At 58.8% G+C, this 13,976-nt stretch overlaps 1 protein-coding gene across 6 annotated transcripts in view; it reads left to right on the top strand.

Moving 5' to 3' along the window:
* The window catches only part of CFAP99 (cilia and flagella associated protein 99), a 31,723-nt gene extending 19,720 nt beyond the window's left edge, over positions 1 to 12,003 (top strand). For 5 of the 6 annotated variants that reach the window (XM_071221323.1, XM_053922195.1, XM_071221324.1 and 2 more), the window contains 10 exons: positions 22 to 102; positions 254 to 355; positions 1,111 to 1,179; positions 1,414 to 1,502; positions 2,094 to 2,298; positions 7,146 to 7,287; positions 7,382 to 7,533; positions 8,246 to 8,451; positions 9,814 to 9,970; positions 10,084 to 12,003. In XM_071221323.1, coding sequence (XP_071077424.1) covers positions 22 to 102; positions 254 to 355; positions 1,111 to 1,179; positions 1,414 to 1,502; positions 2,094 to 2,298; positions 7,146 to 7,287; positions 7,382 to 7,533; positions 8,246 to 8,451; positions 9,814 to 9,970; positions 10,084 to 10,200 — 1,320 coding nt within the window. In that variant the 3' untranslated portion in view covers positions 10,201 to 12,003. The remainder of the gene's footprint in view (positions 1 to 21; positions 103 to 253; positions 356 to 1,110; positions 1,180 to 1,413; positions 1,503 to 2,093; positions 2,299 to 7,145; positions 7,288 to 7,381; positions 7,534 to 8,245; positions 8,452 to 9,813; positions 9,971 to 10,083) is intronic. The other variant, XM_053922196.1, reaches the window with a different exon arrangement.
* The last annotated feature ends 1,973 nt before the right edge of the window (positions 12,004 to 13,976 follow it).

Raw genomic sequence — 13,976 nt, 5'->3', positions numbered from 1 at the left:
TCTTCCTTCCGCCACCCACAGGCCCCCCGGAGCACCTACCAGCCGCCCAAGGAGCCGCAGGTACTGGAGATGACCAAGAGATACAACCGGCGGAGGGCAGAGGTGAGCAGCGTACAGGACCTGGCCCCCTAGGGAAGGTGGGAAAGGGGAGGAAGAGGAGGAGGGAACCAGTTTGCGCCTCATTCCCCACCCCCCACCCCAGGACAGAGGAAAGGGTGGAGCCTGGGGGGCTGAGCCTCTTGTTGCCCCACAGGAACTGCTGTTGCGGGCAAACCTGGAGGAGATGCGGTGTGCAGTGCCCAGGGCCCGTGGGGAGGCCCCCGTGCAGGTGACACCCTGCTCTCCATGCTGGCAGGTCCTCGTGGGGTCATCTGCTGAGGCCTGGGGGAGTGGCGACACCTGAGCCTCTGGGTAGCCTTCCCAACTGGAGTGTGGAGGCCAGGTCCCTAGGGCCTCGGCCAGGCCGAGGGCAGCCCTGCTGCGGGCTGTGTAGATGCCAGTCCAGGCCGTCTCTCTGGCCGGTCTCTCTGGGGTTTCCAGATTTCCATGCTCAGCATTTACGATTTCCATAAGAAAAAAGCCCAAGTTGTGTTCAGAGAAGTGACGGGCACAGGACGAGGAAGGCTAGTTGCCCTGGATGCCTTGTGGGTGCCGGCCCAGCCCCTTCCTCCCACTGGGGCCCCCCGTAGTTGGGGTCAGTGGGGCACAGGCACCCAGCCTACCAGCATGCCCTGGGGTGTGTGATGGCTGAGTTCCCGTCGGGGGCACCTCTACCAGCAGCTCTCCACACCGGGGCTTGTGGTGCCCACCCTGGGGGGGCAAACAGATTCAGGGAGCAGCCTGCCACAGGTCATGGGGTCAGCCCCAGGGGCAGCTGGGTAGCTGCACCCTGAGCCAGAGGCTGAGCCCTCCTGACCGGGACCCACTATCCCCAGCCTGGTAGGCCCTGCACTCTCCCTGGCCCTCCCGGGGCAGCCCAGTACCCCCCAAGGTGTGCTGGTGCATCACAGCACAGAGGTGCTGCCCTGGGGGAATCTGTGTGCAGGGTGGGCCTCCCAGGGTGCATTCTGGACACCCTGTGGGCTCGGTGCCAGGCCCCAACTCCTGCAGGGCTCCAGGAAGCTGCGACTCCGGTTCTTGCCCCGGATTCACAAGACTCCGAAACTGACCTTCTACAAGGTGAGGGGTGCTCCTGACTGGTCAGGGTGGGCGCAGGATGTCCCAGGGCACCCACTTCCCAGCCTATTCTGCCCCCAGGGGCTGGATGGTCAGAGTGCCACCCAGGTACCTCAGAGGGAAGTACCTGGGCAGGTGCAAATGTGGAGTGGCAGAGGGTGGGTGGGGCCCTCCGGCCCTCCCTGCTCCCAAGGCACCCCCACCCCGCCACAGCCAGCCCCTCATCCTTCTCCTCAGCCTAATGAGGTCCCCGTCAAGCTGAACACGGCCACCATCCTGCGGGAAGGGGCCTTATACCAGCGGCAGGTGGAGAAGGAGCTGCAGAGGTCTGGGAAATGGGATGGGGGTTGGCGGGCAGGGCATGGGGAGGGCCTGGTGGCTGTGGTCCTGTAGGCTGTGGGGCCTCTAGCAGGCCCGTGTTGGGGTCACAGCTGCACCCTGAAAAGACCACCTTGGCTCTGTGAGGGAGTCAGACTGAGTAAGAGCAGGCTCAGCAGGCGCTGGCCCATCCCACACCTCCCTCAGGGGCCAGCGCCTCCTTGGCCTGTCCTGGGCCTTCCTTGAGATGTCCCGAGCTGCAGAGCCCTGTGCTCGCCCCCTGAGCTGGGTGGTGGGTGGGAGCTTGGGTGGCTAACCAGATGGATGAGAGACAGACAGATGGACAGAGGGGTAGGCGGCGGGATGGATGGCAGTGGACAAACGGGGGTGTAGTCAAGTGGGAGGAGGGAGGGTGGGAAGCTGTGGATAAAGCGTGGACAGGGCCGGCAGGCACCCGGTGGGTAGGTGACGTGGCCGCTCCAGGTACAGGGCAGCCACATCTATGAGTTCAGTGTCCATAGGGGACCCCAAGGCCTCCTGGTGGCCAGCGCAGTCCCCATCACAGAAGGAACTTCAGCTGCCTCTCTCCTTTTTCCCAGAGTGGACAAACTTGTGGACGGGGCCGGGGACTTCTCGGAGTTCCTGGAGTGGCAGCAGAAGATGCAGGCAAAGGACCGGGAGGAGCAGCGGGCTGCGGACGTGTGCCGGAGGCTGCGGGGGAAGCTCAGCCACGAGGAGGCCGCACTGGCCCGGCAGCAGCTTCTACGGGAGAACCGGCATAGGGCCACCCAGAAGAAAGAGGAGGTGACTGGGTCCGGAGGGCACTGGGGGCCTGTCTGACCCCCAGGAGCTGCGGGGCTTTGTGGGCAGTGGGCCTGGTCACTTCACGGTCATGGGCTTGCAGCCAGCCTTGGGCCATTTCTCCCTGAGACCCACAGGGTGGCCGTGGTCTCTGTCCCACCTCAGCTTCGGGGGCCGTGGAGGCGCTTCGGCTCAGCTGGCCTGAGTGCCTCAGCTGCCCCGCCCAACCAGCAGGGCCAGCGGGTCCACACATCTGCACGTGAAGGAGAACCTGAGGTTGTGGTGGAAACTTCTAGAAGGCTGACAGGTTTGCGTGTCCTCTCCCACGGGAGGGTCTGTGGACATCACGTTCCACTTTGGAAGGTCAGGCGTATCAGTCCTGGCTCCTCCCAGGACACGCAGCCTCCGCAGGAGTGGAGGGGGGGGAGGCACAGGCCCGTTTGCAGCTCTGGCTTCCCCTAGACACGTGCCGCCCAGGACCTGCGGTCAGGGACGTGCCCCACGCCCACCAGACCACTGCCACAGTGCCCCTTCCTGTGCGTCTGTGCTCGTGTGAGGGAGGGCGTGCTCTCCCTCGCTCATCAGTTGGCTTTGCAGAAACGCAGTCAAAGCCACGTGACAAAGGCTCAGAGAGCTCTCGCTTCTTGTGAGTCTGCGACTTGCGTCTGCCTGCCTGTGGCCTGTTTCCAGGAGTTCCTGCATTATCTTCTCTGCTTTTCTTCTAAGTGAGCACACACGCTTGTGAATACACACTTCTTACTTCCCCTTTCCTACGTGCAGTGCCCTTCCTTATCTCACCCGCACCGACAGGGTTGCACAGGGCTTCCCTGCTATGGGCAGTCAGGGTGAGCAGCTGGAGGGGCCAGCTAACTGAGACCGAGCGAGTGGGCTGCTTTGCTGTCTTCGTCCACGTGGTCTGGGGGACGTGGTGTCCATGCAGACACCACATCACCTTCCTTCAGGCTTGTTCCGTCCCCAGCGCTGGGCGGGGCCGGATCCCCACGGCCTGCCTGCTGTGCCGTGTCCTGTAGCGAGTTCAGAAATTTTGCCGTTCTCATAGCTGAGAAACAGCGTCTCCGTAGAGTTCTGATTTTCATTTCATTTATCATCCGTGACTGTGGGCATCTTTCCACGTGTTGAAGAGCCATTTCTGGGTCTTTTTCTGTGCGCTATCTGCTCACGTCCTCTGTCCGTTTTCTTTTCTCCCCAGCTTTCTTGGGGCATGACTGACAGGTAAACTTTGTGTGTATTTGAGGTGTCTGACCTGGCGTTTGACACGTATGCACATTGAGAAATGATCACAGCCAAGCGCACCAACACCTCCAGCACCTCGCTGCTACCTGTGTGGGAGCAGTGAGAACGCTTGGGGTTCCCCGCGTGAACCACAGCTGCCGTGCCGCGCACCCTAACTGTGCTCGACCAAAATCTCCACATCCCTCCACCCCGCCCCCGTAGCCGCCATGGATAATGCTGCCCTGAACATGGGGACACAGACCACGTCTTCAAGATAGTGTCCTTCAGATGAGCACCCACAGGTGGGGTCGCTGGCTCAGTTTTCAGTCTTTTGAGGACTGCCCCTACTCTTTCCCACAGTGGCTGCCCCAAATCCCCACTCCCCCCACCGTGCACGGGGTCCGCCACCTCCACATCCTTGCCTGTACTTGTTATCTTTTGACTTTTTTAAAACAGATTTTATTTATTTATTTTTAAAGAGAGGGGAAGGGAGGGAGACAGAGGGGGAGAGAAACATCAAAGTGTGGTTGCTTTTCCCACGTTCCGCACCAGGGACCTGGCCTGCAACCCAGGCATGTGCCCTGACTGGGAATCGAACCGGCGTCCCTGTGGTTCTCAGGCTGGCGCTCAGTCCACTCAGCCACACCAGCCAGGGCTGTCCTTTGACTTGTTTATTATAGACATCCTAACAGGTGCAGGGCGCTATCTCGTCCCTTTGGTTTGCATTGTTCCCCTGAGGATTAGGGATGTTGAGCATCTTTTTGTGCTCCTCGTGGCCATTTGTATGTCTTCTTTGGAAGAAACCGTTCAGGCCCTTTGCCCATTTGCAATGAGGTTATTTTATTATTTTTGTATTTTGAGTACTGAGTTGCGTGAGTCCCTTATGCATTTTGGGTATGAACCCCTTACTGGACGGATGGCTTGCAAACGCGGTCTCCCCTTCTACAGGGCACCCGCTCACCTTGGTGACGGTTTCCTCTGCTGTGCAGGAGCTTTTCAGTTTGACACAGTCCCACTTGTTTGTTTTTGCTTTTGTTGATTGCGCTTCTGATATCAAATCCAAAAAAACATCATTGCCAAGACCAATGTCCAGGAGCGACCTCCATGTTTTCTTCTAGGAATTTTATGGTTTCGGTCTCCGGGCTGATCCCACACCATCACCACTGACCACGCAGCTGAGCCAGAGCCCCGGCTGAGCTCAGCTTGCCTCCTGGTCCCAGCACCCTTCTCTGACTGCCCGAGGTGTGCTTAAGATCAGGCTTCTCGAATGCTTTGGAAGCCCACTTTTTTGCTTCTGGTGTTTCTGCACAAGCCTTTCTCCAACTGATTCTACAGTTTTCAGGGGTACTTGTTAAAATGAATGTTTTACTTTGGAACCGTTTTAAGAGAGTTGCAAAGGGGCTGCAGAGAGTCCTCACACCCTCCGCACCCATGCTGTGCTAGTAGCACAGACTGCAGGGCTCAAAGTGGAGTCTGGGGGGCTCGGGACCCGACGTCTGAGGCTGGGGTGTCAGCTGGGCTGTGCTCTCAGCTAAGCCTGATGTGGAGCAGGGTCCTTCCCCGGTCCTTCCAGCTCTGATGACCCCAGGGATCCCTTGTTTTGCACCAGCCTCACCCCAGCCTCTGCCCACATCCTCATGGCCATCTTCTCTGTGTCTCTCTGCGTCCTTGCCTCTTCTTACATGGGCACTCGTCATTGGATTTGGGGTCCATTGTAAATCCGGGGTACCTTACCTCGAGATCCTTAACTAATTGCTGAGTTGGCCAAGAAGTCTGTTTAGTTTTTTCCATAAGATAAAAGACACACTTTTCGTTTTCACCAATAACTTTAATGATTTGGATATTTTTGAGTATGTCAGCTATTTCCTGCAAGGTATAGCATTGATTATTGTCAATTAATGTGTTGATTCGGGCTCCTCCTGGCTTGGCGTTTCCTCAGACTTCCTTTGTTGACCCTGATGACCTTGTTGGGGTTTGTGGGTTTTTTGAGCTTGTTGATTTTGAGGAGCACTGGTCAGGTATCCCAGAGAACGTGCCTTGGCTGGGGTGTCTCGTGAGCGCACTGGGGTGCAGGAGGAGCACCACAGAGGTAATGCACTCATCACAGCCTATCCCGGCAGGCTGCCAGCCACAAACGGACCACTTGCTGTTGACCTTGATCACCTGGCCAGGGTCATGTTTGCTGGGTTTGTCCACTGCAGTCATCACCCCCTTTCCAGATTGTGCTCTCTGGAGGGAGTCACCAAGCGGAGCCTGCACTCAGGGCTGCGGGTGACTGTCAGGAGTCCTCCCCGCCTGCTGGTGTGTGCCGTCACTTGCAGCATCAGCATGGGCTCCTTGCACTTGCGTTACCCTCGGGCTGTGATCCAGTACGCCATCATCAATGCAGTGCCGGCTTTGGCTGCTGGGGGGGGCCTTTCAGCTCAGCCCCCCCAGGGTCCCTTTGATGTGCCCCTGTCCCTGTGTTTTCCGAGCACTTCCTCACTTCATGGTGCTATAAAATGCGTCAGGCTTGTGTCTCCACTGCCCTAGCCCCAAAGTCACTTCCCAGAGCCCCGGCTGCCTTTTCTCAGAACCTGGAATGAAACTGCACAGCGTTGAAAGAGATGGTCGAGAGCTGTCTTTGATGCGCCAGCAAATTGGGTACAAAGCATGACTCCATGCTCTGAACCTGACATCCATGCTGCCCGCTGGCTGCTTCTCCGCTCACCTGCAACTGCAGCTGAGCTCCCAGTTGCAGAAAGTTCCCAGGGGCTGGGAGCCCGACAGGCCCCCTGCGGTCGTGGGCCAGTGCTGTGGCACAAACCCCGCCCTGTCCTCTGCAGGGTCTTGACTGCCATTCTCAGTGACTCACAGTGGTGCCAAAGTGCAAACGGGCCACGTGCCTGTGGGCGGTAGAACGCACCGAGAGTGTGACGTGTTCCCACACACAGCCCCAAAAAGGAGCCAGCCACACTGCAGGCGGTAGAGAGGGTGGCGAGGCTAAGAAACGCCTCGCCCTGAGCAGAAGGGGCGGACACGGCCGACATGCAGGCCGCCAGTTATGCGCAGTCGGAGCAGCAACACCGCACCCTTGTCCAGCGCTGTCCACTTCCGAGGCTCCTCGAGAAAGAAGAGTGTGAGAGACCCTCAAGACATGCCTGAGGGCCAGTGGCGGGGAGCCTGGCATGGCGTATGCACCGTCCTGGGCAGCGTCTGAACAGCCAGCTCACCACAGCTCAAACGCAGCAAAGTCCTGTCTCCGAGCTGGAGCCCAGGGGCGGGTGGCTTCGGGGTGAACCCCGTGGCTCCGACACAGTTTCCCCAGGACTCTCCGCTGCACCCTCAGCTTCACCACCAGGTCTGGGTGGGTAGCTGTGAGGCCCTGGGCCGGAGCGCCAGGAGCACAGTGGGGGCCGGAGGACGTGGCGTGGGCCTCCCCAGCAGGCCTGGCCTCCGGAGGCTCACGAGCTTCGATCCGGTTCCAGGCTGATTTGGGGTCCGCGGCTGGATCTGCCCTCTAGACCTCATTCTGCTCCCAGGGCTTGGGCAGAGCAGGGTGGGGGAGGGGACACAGGTCTGCTCCAGGGGTCCCTCCTAGTGCCTGCTCTGATGGTGGCAGGTCACTGTCCCAGCAGATGGCTGAGCTCATGCGGCAACGTGCCAAGAGGCGCCTCCAGGAGGAGAAGTCCCTGAAGGAGCTGGTGGAGCAGGTGACTGAGGGGCAGAAGAATGTCAAGGTGGCACAGATGAAGCTCCTGAAGGGCCGGCGGCAGACAGGTATGGCAAGGGCCAGGTGCACCAGCTAAGTGAGGGCCCAGGTGCCCTCCACACCCCCGCTTTCTGGGCCCTCAGCAGCCCTCTTGGCCCCAAGTTCAGGAGGTGGCAGAGGAGAGCCGAGTACTGCTGCAGCGCAGCGCAGAGGAGGCCCAGGAGGAGCAGAGGCGGCGCTGCGAGCTCATCTCTCAGCTCCGGGCCCTGGAGTCACAGCCCACGCGCCAGGGCAAGCTCGTGGACCTGACCCAGGTGAGTGCACAGCCCCCAAGGAGCCCCCCCCATGTCTTACTGGGTGTGCCTGGTGTTGCCACAGGAGGGTGTGCCCTGGGCGCCCACCTCAACTCCACCTGGCCATTCACGCCCAGATGTAGGCCCTGCACTGCCGTGCTGGAGGTGGGGCTGGCCTAAGAGGTCACGGTTCTGTCGGGGAGAACTTGGTAACCCCTGGTGGCAGGGGCTAGGGCTGCTGGGGCTGGACAGGATGGGCTTTGCATTGCTGAGTATCCAGGGAGGTCCGGGACTGCCTGGGTGGGAAGGGCAGTGTAGGGAGAGTTCAGTGCACGGCAGCCAGAGGCTGGGTGGGCAGGGGCTGAGTCTGGGCATCAGAGCCCAGAAGCCCATGAGGGAAGCGCTGTGACAGGCCAGCCGGCTCAGTGAGGTGGGGGCAGGCCTGGTCCTGGGGGCATAGGCGTCCTGAGTGCTCTCTGCCCAGGCCCGGCCCTGGCTCTGTTTGGGTCTTGGGCTGCAGGGGGCTCGGGCTGGAGAAGCTGGATGGCAGCATGTCACACAGACACCACTGGGCAGAGGGCAGGTGGGGTCCTGGGGGCCTGGCCAGGCCCATGGAAGGTGGGAGGGGCACCAGTGCTGGACCCCATGATGGCCAGGGCTCAGGAGATGGCTGCTGGGCTGGACATTCGCCAAGGCTTGGCCTCCAAGCCTGGGGCCTCCCCACTCCCCCTAGATCCCTGGGCATGGCCTGGAAGGCGAGATGTCCATCGTGGAGCTGCGTGAACGGCTGGCCCTGCTCAAGGAGGCCCAGCAGCGGGAGGAGGAGGAGAAGCGGGACCAGATCATCCAGGGCAAGCGCACCAAGAGCCAGGAGCTACAGAACACACTGGAGCAGATCTCGCTGTGCCGCGCTGCCATGGGGCGGTCTGCGGCCCTGAGGTTGGTGCCCTTCGGAGCCTCGGGGTTCTCCTCACAACACCCCCCCCCCAGGCAGTGCCCCCACTCCTGCTATTTTTATCAGTGGTCCTCAGGCATTCGAGAAGGTGAAAAATCACGCAGAAATGGCTGGGTGCCCATGACCTAGATCCGGTCATTTTGCATCTGGGTCGTGAGTACCGCCCTTGCTGTGTGCTCCATCTAGCCAGCGAGCGGTTCATCCTTCTTTGCAGAGCCGTGTGGAAGTAGTCGCGAGCATCTGACACTTGGTTCTAAGTGTTTGGTGCACATCTTCTGAGAGAAAACACTCTGTCCTACATAAGCACAGCGCGTGACACAAGCAGAAAGTTCAGCAGAGATTCCTGACAGCTCGAACACCCTGTTCCCACACTTCTCCAGGGTTCCCAAGGCTGTTTGCTGTAACATTTTTTTTCTTTTGAAACCAGGACCTAGAGAGACTCACACAGCGTTGGATAGTCCAGCATCTCCACTCCCCTCTCACGGGCAGTTTGTTTGTTTAGGGAACACAGTGGTGACTTTTCCAGCCTCATGTGGCAGTTGGGTCAGGCAGAGGCTGGTGTCAGCCTCTGGGGTTGGGCGGGCCTTTGGGAGCTGGCTCGGGTTCTAGCACCCAGGGCTCCAGAGAAAGTGTCGGAGTGTAACTGGGGTGGGGTGGACAGAGTAGGGACAGTCACAAAACCCAACACCATTGGTCCTGAGTGTCTGCTGCTCTGGTTATGCTTCAAAGGGTGCCCGTGACAACTCCACAGGTCCCCATGGTGGCACGCACCTGGGAGACCTCACCACTTCCCAGGTGCCTGACAGACCCTAAATGCAGTCTGGTTGGTGTTGGGAGCCTCCGAGGCTCCAGACCTGCCACCAATGTCCCTGGAGCCCCTGCGCGGAGCTAGAGCCCACGGCATTCCCCCATGAGGGGCAGTTTGGGTGGGCGCTGGGGCTGGAGTCAGCTGGCAGCTGGTGGCTGGGGAACCGCACCTGTAATGCCCTGGGCTGTGATGCACACTTCAGAGGAAGGCGGCTGGGAACAGCCAGTATCCTGGCCTCGTTTTGTCAGGAAAACGGCCTAGTTTGGGAGAGGTTTGCCAAGATAGCATGTCAACTTCTAGGCAAGAGATGGGGGAGGGGTCTCAAGGTAGAAGGGGGCTTTCACTCATTACCCCAAAGGCACATCGTTAATACAGACGGAATGCTTTTTAAAAATGTTAAGTACAAAGAACAAAAAGGCAGCGGCACTGGGGAGCCCCGCCGGAGCGGTCCTCCGAGGGTTCCCCCACTCCAGGCCACCTATTCTCCCATCGCTTGCGGTCCGGTCGCCCTCCTAAGCCCGCCTCGTTGCTCGCCCAGGTGGGAGGAGAAGAAAGCAGCGGCCCCTGGGGCGCCCTCGCAGGACGAGCGCGTGCAGGAGCTGCAGCGCAGGATCGAGGAGAGGGCGGCTGAGCGGCGCAGGCTAGCCATCGAGCTGTATGCGCCGGCGCTGCGGGCCGCAGGCCCCAAGCCGCAGGTGAGCTAGGACCGGGCGGAGCGGGGTGGGGAGGGGTGGGTGGCGGGGTAGACGCCTTTTCCGAGTCACCACCCAGCACACGCCAACTCTCCCTGCCTGCCCACCCAACGCAGGCGCAGCTGAAGGCGCAGCACTGGCTGGAGCTGGACGAGAGCCGCGAGCGCAGGCTGCGGGCGATGCAGCAGAAAGGCTCAGCCTGTGGGCCCGCGCGCCGCCTGCAGGCCACCTGAGCTGGGCAGGAACATCCCTGGACCCCGAGCAGCCTGCTGTGTTTGCTTCCTCAGCGGTCCCACCCCCGGCCCTCCTCCCGCACCCCAGGCCCCACCTGCCCAGAGCAGCGTTGTCAGATAAAATGCAGGACGCCAGCTTGAGACAAATTTATGCCAAGAGAGTATCCGCTCTTTATTTGAAATTCCAATGGACCTGGCCCCGGTATTTTATGTGCGAAATATGGCCACCTAGCCCTTCCCCACGCCCAGCATTGGCGGCCCCTTTTCTGAGGTCCCAGAGCTGCTCCTGTGTGTGGAAACCTGGAACCCCCGTGCCTGGGTGTGTGTGCGCGTTTGGTCGGAGAAGTGGCAGGATTCTTGAGCCACTAGGAACTGGCCCTTCTCATGAGGCATCTCATGAAAACCTAACAGCGATGATTGGGGGGCAGGGGGAAAGTGAGGATGGCAAAGGAACTGTCCCCACCCCCATTCTGCTGGTGGTCAGAGGTGAAGTGACAGGGTCCCAGAGCCAGGACCCAAAGCTAAGCCTGGGGACCATAAGGCATTGCCCAGCCTCCTCCAGTGTCACCAAGAGAACAAGGTTGGTCCACTAGGCACAAGCCTGGCCAGGGACAGACAGGGATGGGTTCGCTCTCCTGGGTCTTGGGGCCCAGCACCAGGCTGGAGAGGGTGTGGCCGTGGGGACAGGCTGGCTGCCCTGCCACTCCCAGGAAGGAGGGGTGAGGGATAGTAAAGGAAGGGCTGGAAACTGCCAGGTTGGGTAGATGTCCAGGTCCCCTCCCCAGTCCTGCCCGGGTCCTCGGAGAAGATGGCACCTCGAAGGGGGAGGCTGGGCCCCAGGGCATGTTCTGGTCAGGAAGGCTGGTACCTCGAAGTGACAAGAACAGAACGGAGTTCTCCCCCAATATTCTGAGCAGCATTAGAACCCCAGAATTTTCTCACAACCCAGGCTGGTGAAAAGAGGGATTTCCCATCCCCTGTCAAATCAGAGCTGTGAGCAGATTAAATTTCATCTAGAGAAATAAACGTGACATTTCTGATATACTGTGTTGTGTTTCAAACCCATTTCATTTGCTATTAAGGGAATACATTGATGAGACCTGTTCGAAGGTTGCTCAGGAGCTCCAAGGGATTCACAAGGGGAATTATTACCTTTCAGAACTGGAGCTTCAAATGCAGGGTGGGCTTTAGGACCTGCCTGATCCAGGAGCTCCGTCTCCACACTGATAGTAGCTCCAGCCTCACCCTGTCTGCATGGAGACAGGCCTTCTCTTCCCAGTGCTTTAGGAGGAAAGCCTCTTGTGTCCTTGAAGCCTTGGGCAAACATCAATTGCAGTGTCACCAGCCTGAGCTGAACATGCTTTCCAGGCCAGTTCTTGCAGTGGGCGTGGGTACCCAAAGCACAGGTGGCAAGAGGGGACAGGCCATAGCCCCACAAATTCGGGTGCTGCTGCTGGTTGGCAGTCCACAAGGCTCCTACCACCCCCCTGAACTGGCCCGCTGCCCAGAGATGCCTCGAGAGCTCCCGGGGCTTCTGCTCCATACACACCTTGGTGGAAGCCGGTCTCTGGCCAACCCAAGTGTGTGGACAGTAAATAGATGCAAAATGTCTCCCTGCCTCCATGTTCCTTGCCTTGTGACCACCCATCAAGAGGTGGAGCCTCCTTCCCTCAGCCCTGGACTTGCTTTGGCCAGCAGGATGCAGCAGAAGCAGCTGTGTGCCAGCTTAGAGCCTGGGCCGCCAGTGGCCCTGGAGCTCCCTCTCGTTCTCTTGGAATCCTGCCCACCCCGGTGTGAGCACACCCTGGGTGGCCTGCTGGGATGAAGTCCCATGTGGAGCAGGGCCAGTTATCCCAGCCTGGTTATCCCCCACCCCCCTGCAAACCAGCAGACCCCAACATGTGACCTCTGCCAGGACCCAAACCTGCCCCCAGAACTACCTTGTATTCCCAAGCAACAGTACATCCTGGTGACTGAAAGCACCGAGCTCTGTGGAGGCCTGTCCTGAAGCAGCAGCAAATGGGCCCACCTCCCCTCCCTGCTTGAGCCCCCGGCCAAGGGACGTAAGGTGTGGCTGGTGCCCAGGGAACCCTCTCGGGACAACCTGGGAAGACGGCGTTCTGCTGAAGTGTACTTTCGGCACAAGTGCCTCTGGAAAACCCTCGCCGACAATATCCGAAGCTCGCTCGGGTGGCGGTTCTGTCTTTGCAGAAAAGCAGGTTCTCAGGCCTTGTGCACAGAGACCCAGGTTCTGGCGCGCGGCCCGGGCACCTGCATTCCGCTGTGCGGCACTGTGGGTATGCGGGGGCACCGGCCTTGCCTCTGAGCTGCAGGCTCTCGGGGCCAGAGGCACTACTTGTGAGGGAGCCAGGGATGCTTACATCATAACTTCAGTGTCCCTTGAGCTTTGCAGAGGCCTGGGAGGCAGCTTTTGAAGATGAAAGTGGTATTTGTTGTGACTCTGCTTCTCAACATCACATCTTTTTTTTTTAACGATTTTATTTTTTTTATTTTGAGAAAGAAGGGAAGGGAAGGGAGGGAGAAAAAGAGGGAAAATATCAACATGTGGTTGCCTCTCACGCCCCCCCCCCCCACAACTGGGAATCGAATGGGCGACCCTTTGGTTCACAGGCCAGCGCCCAACCCTCTAAGCCACACCAGCCGGGCTCAACATCACATCGTCCATGTACAAGAGCTACAAATAGAAAACCCTATTTGTAGCTTTTCCTGAGGCTGTGAAATCCAAATCACCCATCTGTTTATAAAGCTGGCCATCTTTAGCCGTCACTTTGATCAGTCACGTACAGTGCACTCAATAACCTGAAACCCCCCAAACATTTAAACTGCATTCACATGCGTAGAATCTGAGTTTGGTTTTTTTAGCATTTAGTTGTCTGCCTTGTCAAGTATTTTAGAATTCCTATAGATGTATTAAATGTCTGCATTCCTCTTAGCCTTGTAAGTTTTCTTTAATGCTATTCCAATCATGATTACAAGCTGTGGCAAATCTTATACCTTCCACCTTAAAATCACTATCAAAATTACGAACTCAACTACGTACTTCACACTGGAATCAGGTTGTTCTGACACTCTGCCATGCCAAATTCCCTTCTGCTTGCATAAAATGTCCAACCCAGAGACTGCTTGTAAACGCAACACAAAAACATTAATGCTCTGGTTTTGATCTGCTTAGTCATGCCCAAACAAGACCCAATCCTTTGGGTTCAAGACCCCCTCTGAGGGAACTGTTCATCCCAAGGCACATTGCGGGGGGGAGTGACCTCCTCGCTGCTTGGAGATGCCTGGGGCCAGAGATGATGGCCAAGGCCTGAGAGCCGGGTATTCTTAGAATAAAAGGAGCTCATCAGCAGCCCCTGGGCCGGGTCCTCCAGCTCTCCACCTTCTTCCTCGGCCGTCGGTCCTGTATTATCCCCACAGGACAGGTGAGGGAACAGTGAAATTCGCTTAAACAATGGAGCTGGGATTTGAACTCGGGAAGGAGGGATCCAAGGCCGGCGCCCTCTTGACCTTTGGAGTTCCACTGCCAGCCCCAGGAACCCCTGAGAGCTCCATGCTTCTGCTGGACCTCCGAGAGGCCTGGGCAAGAGCGTTCCTGCCCCCACGGGTTCAGCCCTCCTTTCCCTGGCACCCAAGGCCCTGGGGATAATGCAGACTCTCAACCTAGCATCTGGGCCAGGCTGCCGACCTCCAAGGTCTGAGTCTCGACTCCCCCGCCCCCACGGCTCCCTACCTCTGTGCACATCTGGCGGCCTTCA

Source organism: Desmodus rotundus, chromosome 4 (genome assembly GCF_022682495.2).
Source record: "Desmodus rotundus isolate HL8 chromosome 4, HLdesRot8A.1, whole genome shotgun sequence".
Taxonomy (NCBI): Eukaryota; Metazoa; Chordata; class Mammalia; order Chiroptera; family Phyllostomidae; genus Desmodus; species Desmodus rotundus.
This window is presented reverse-complemented; position numbering and strand designations above follow the sequence as displayed.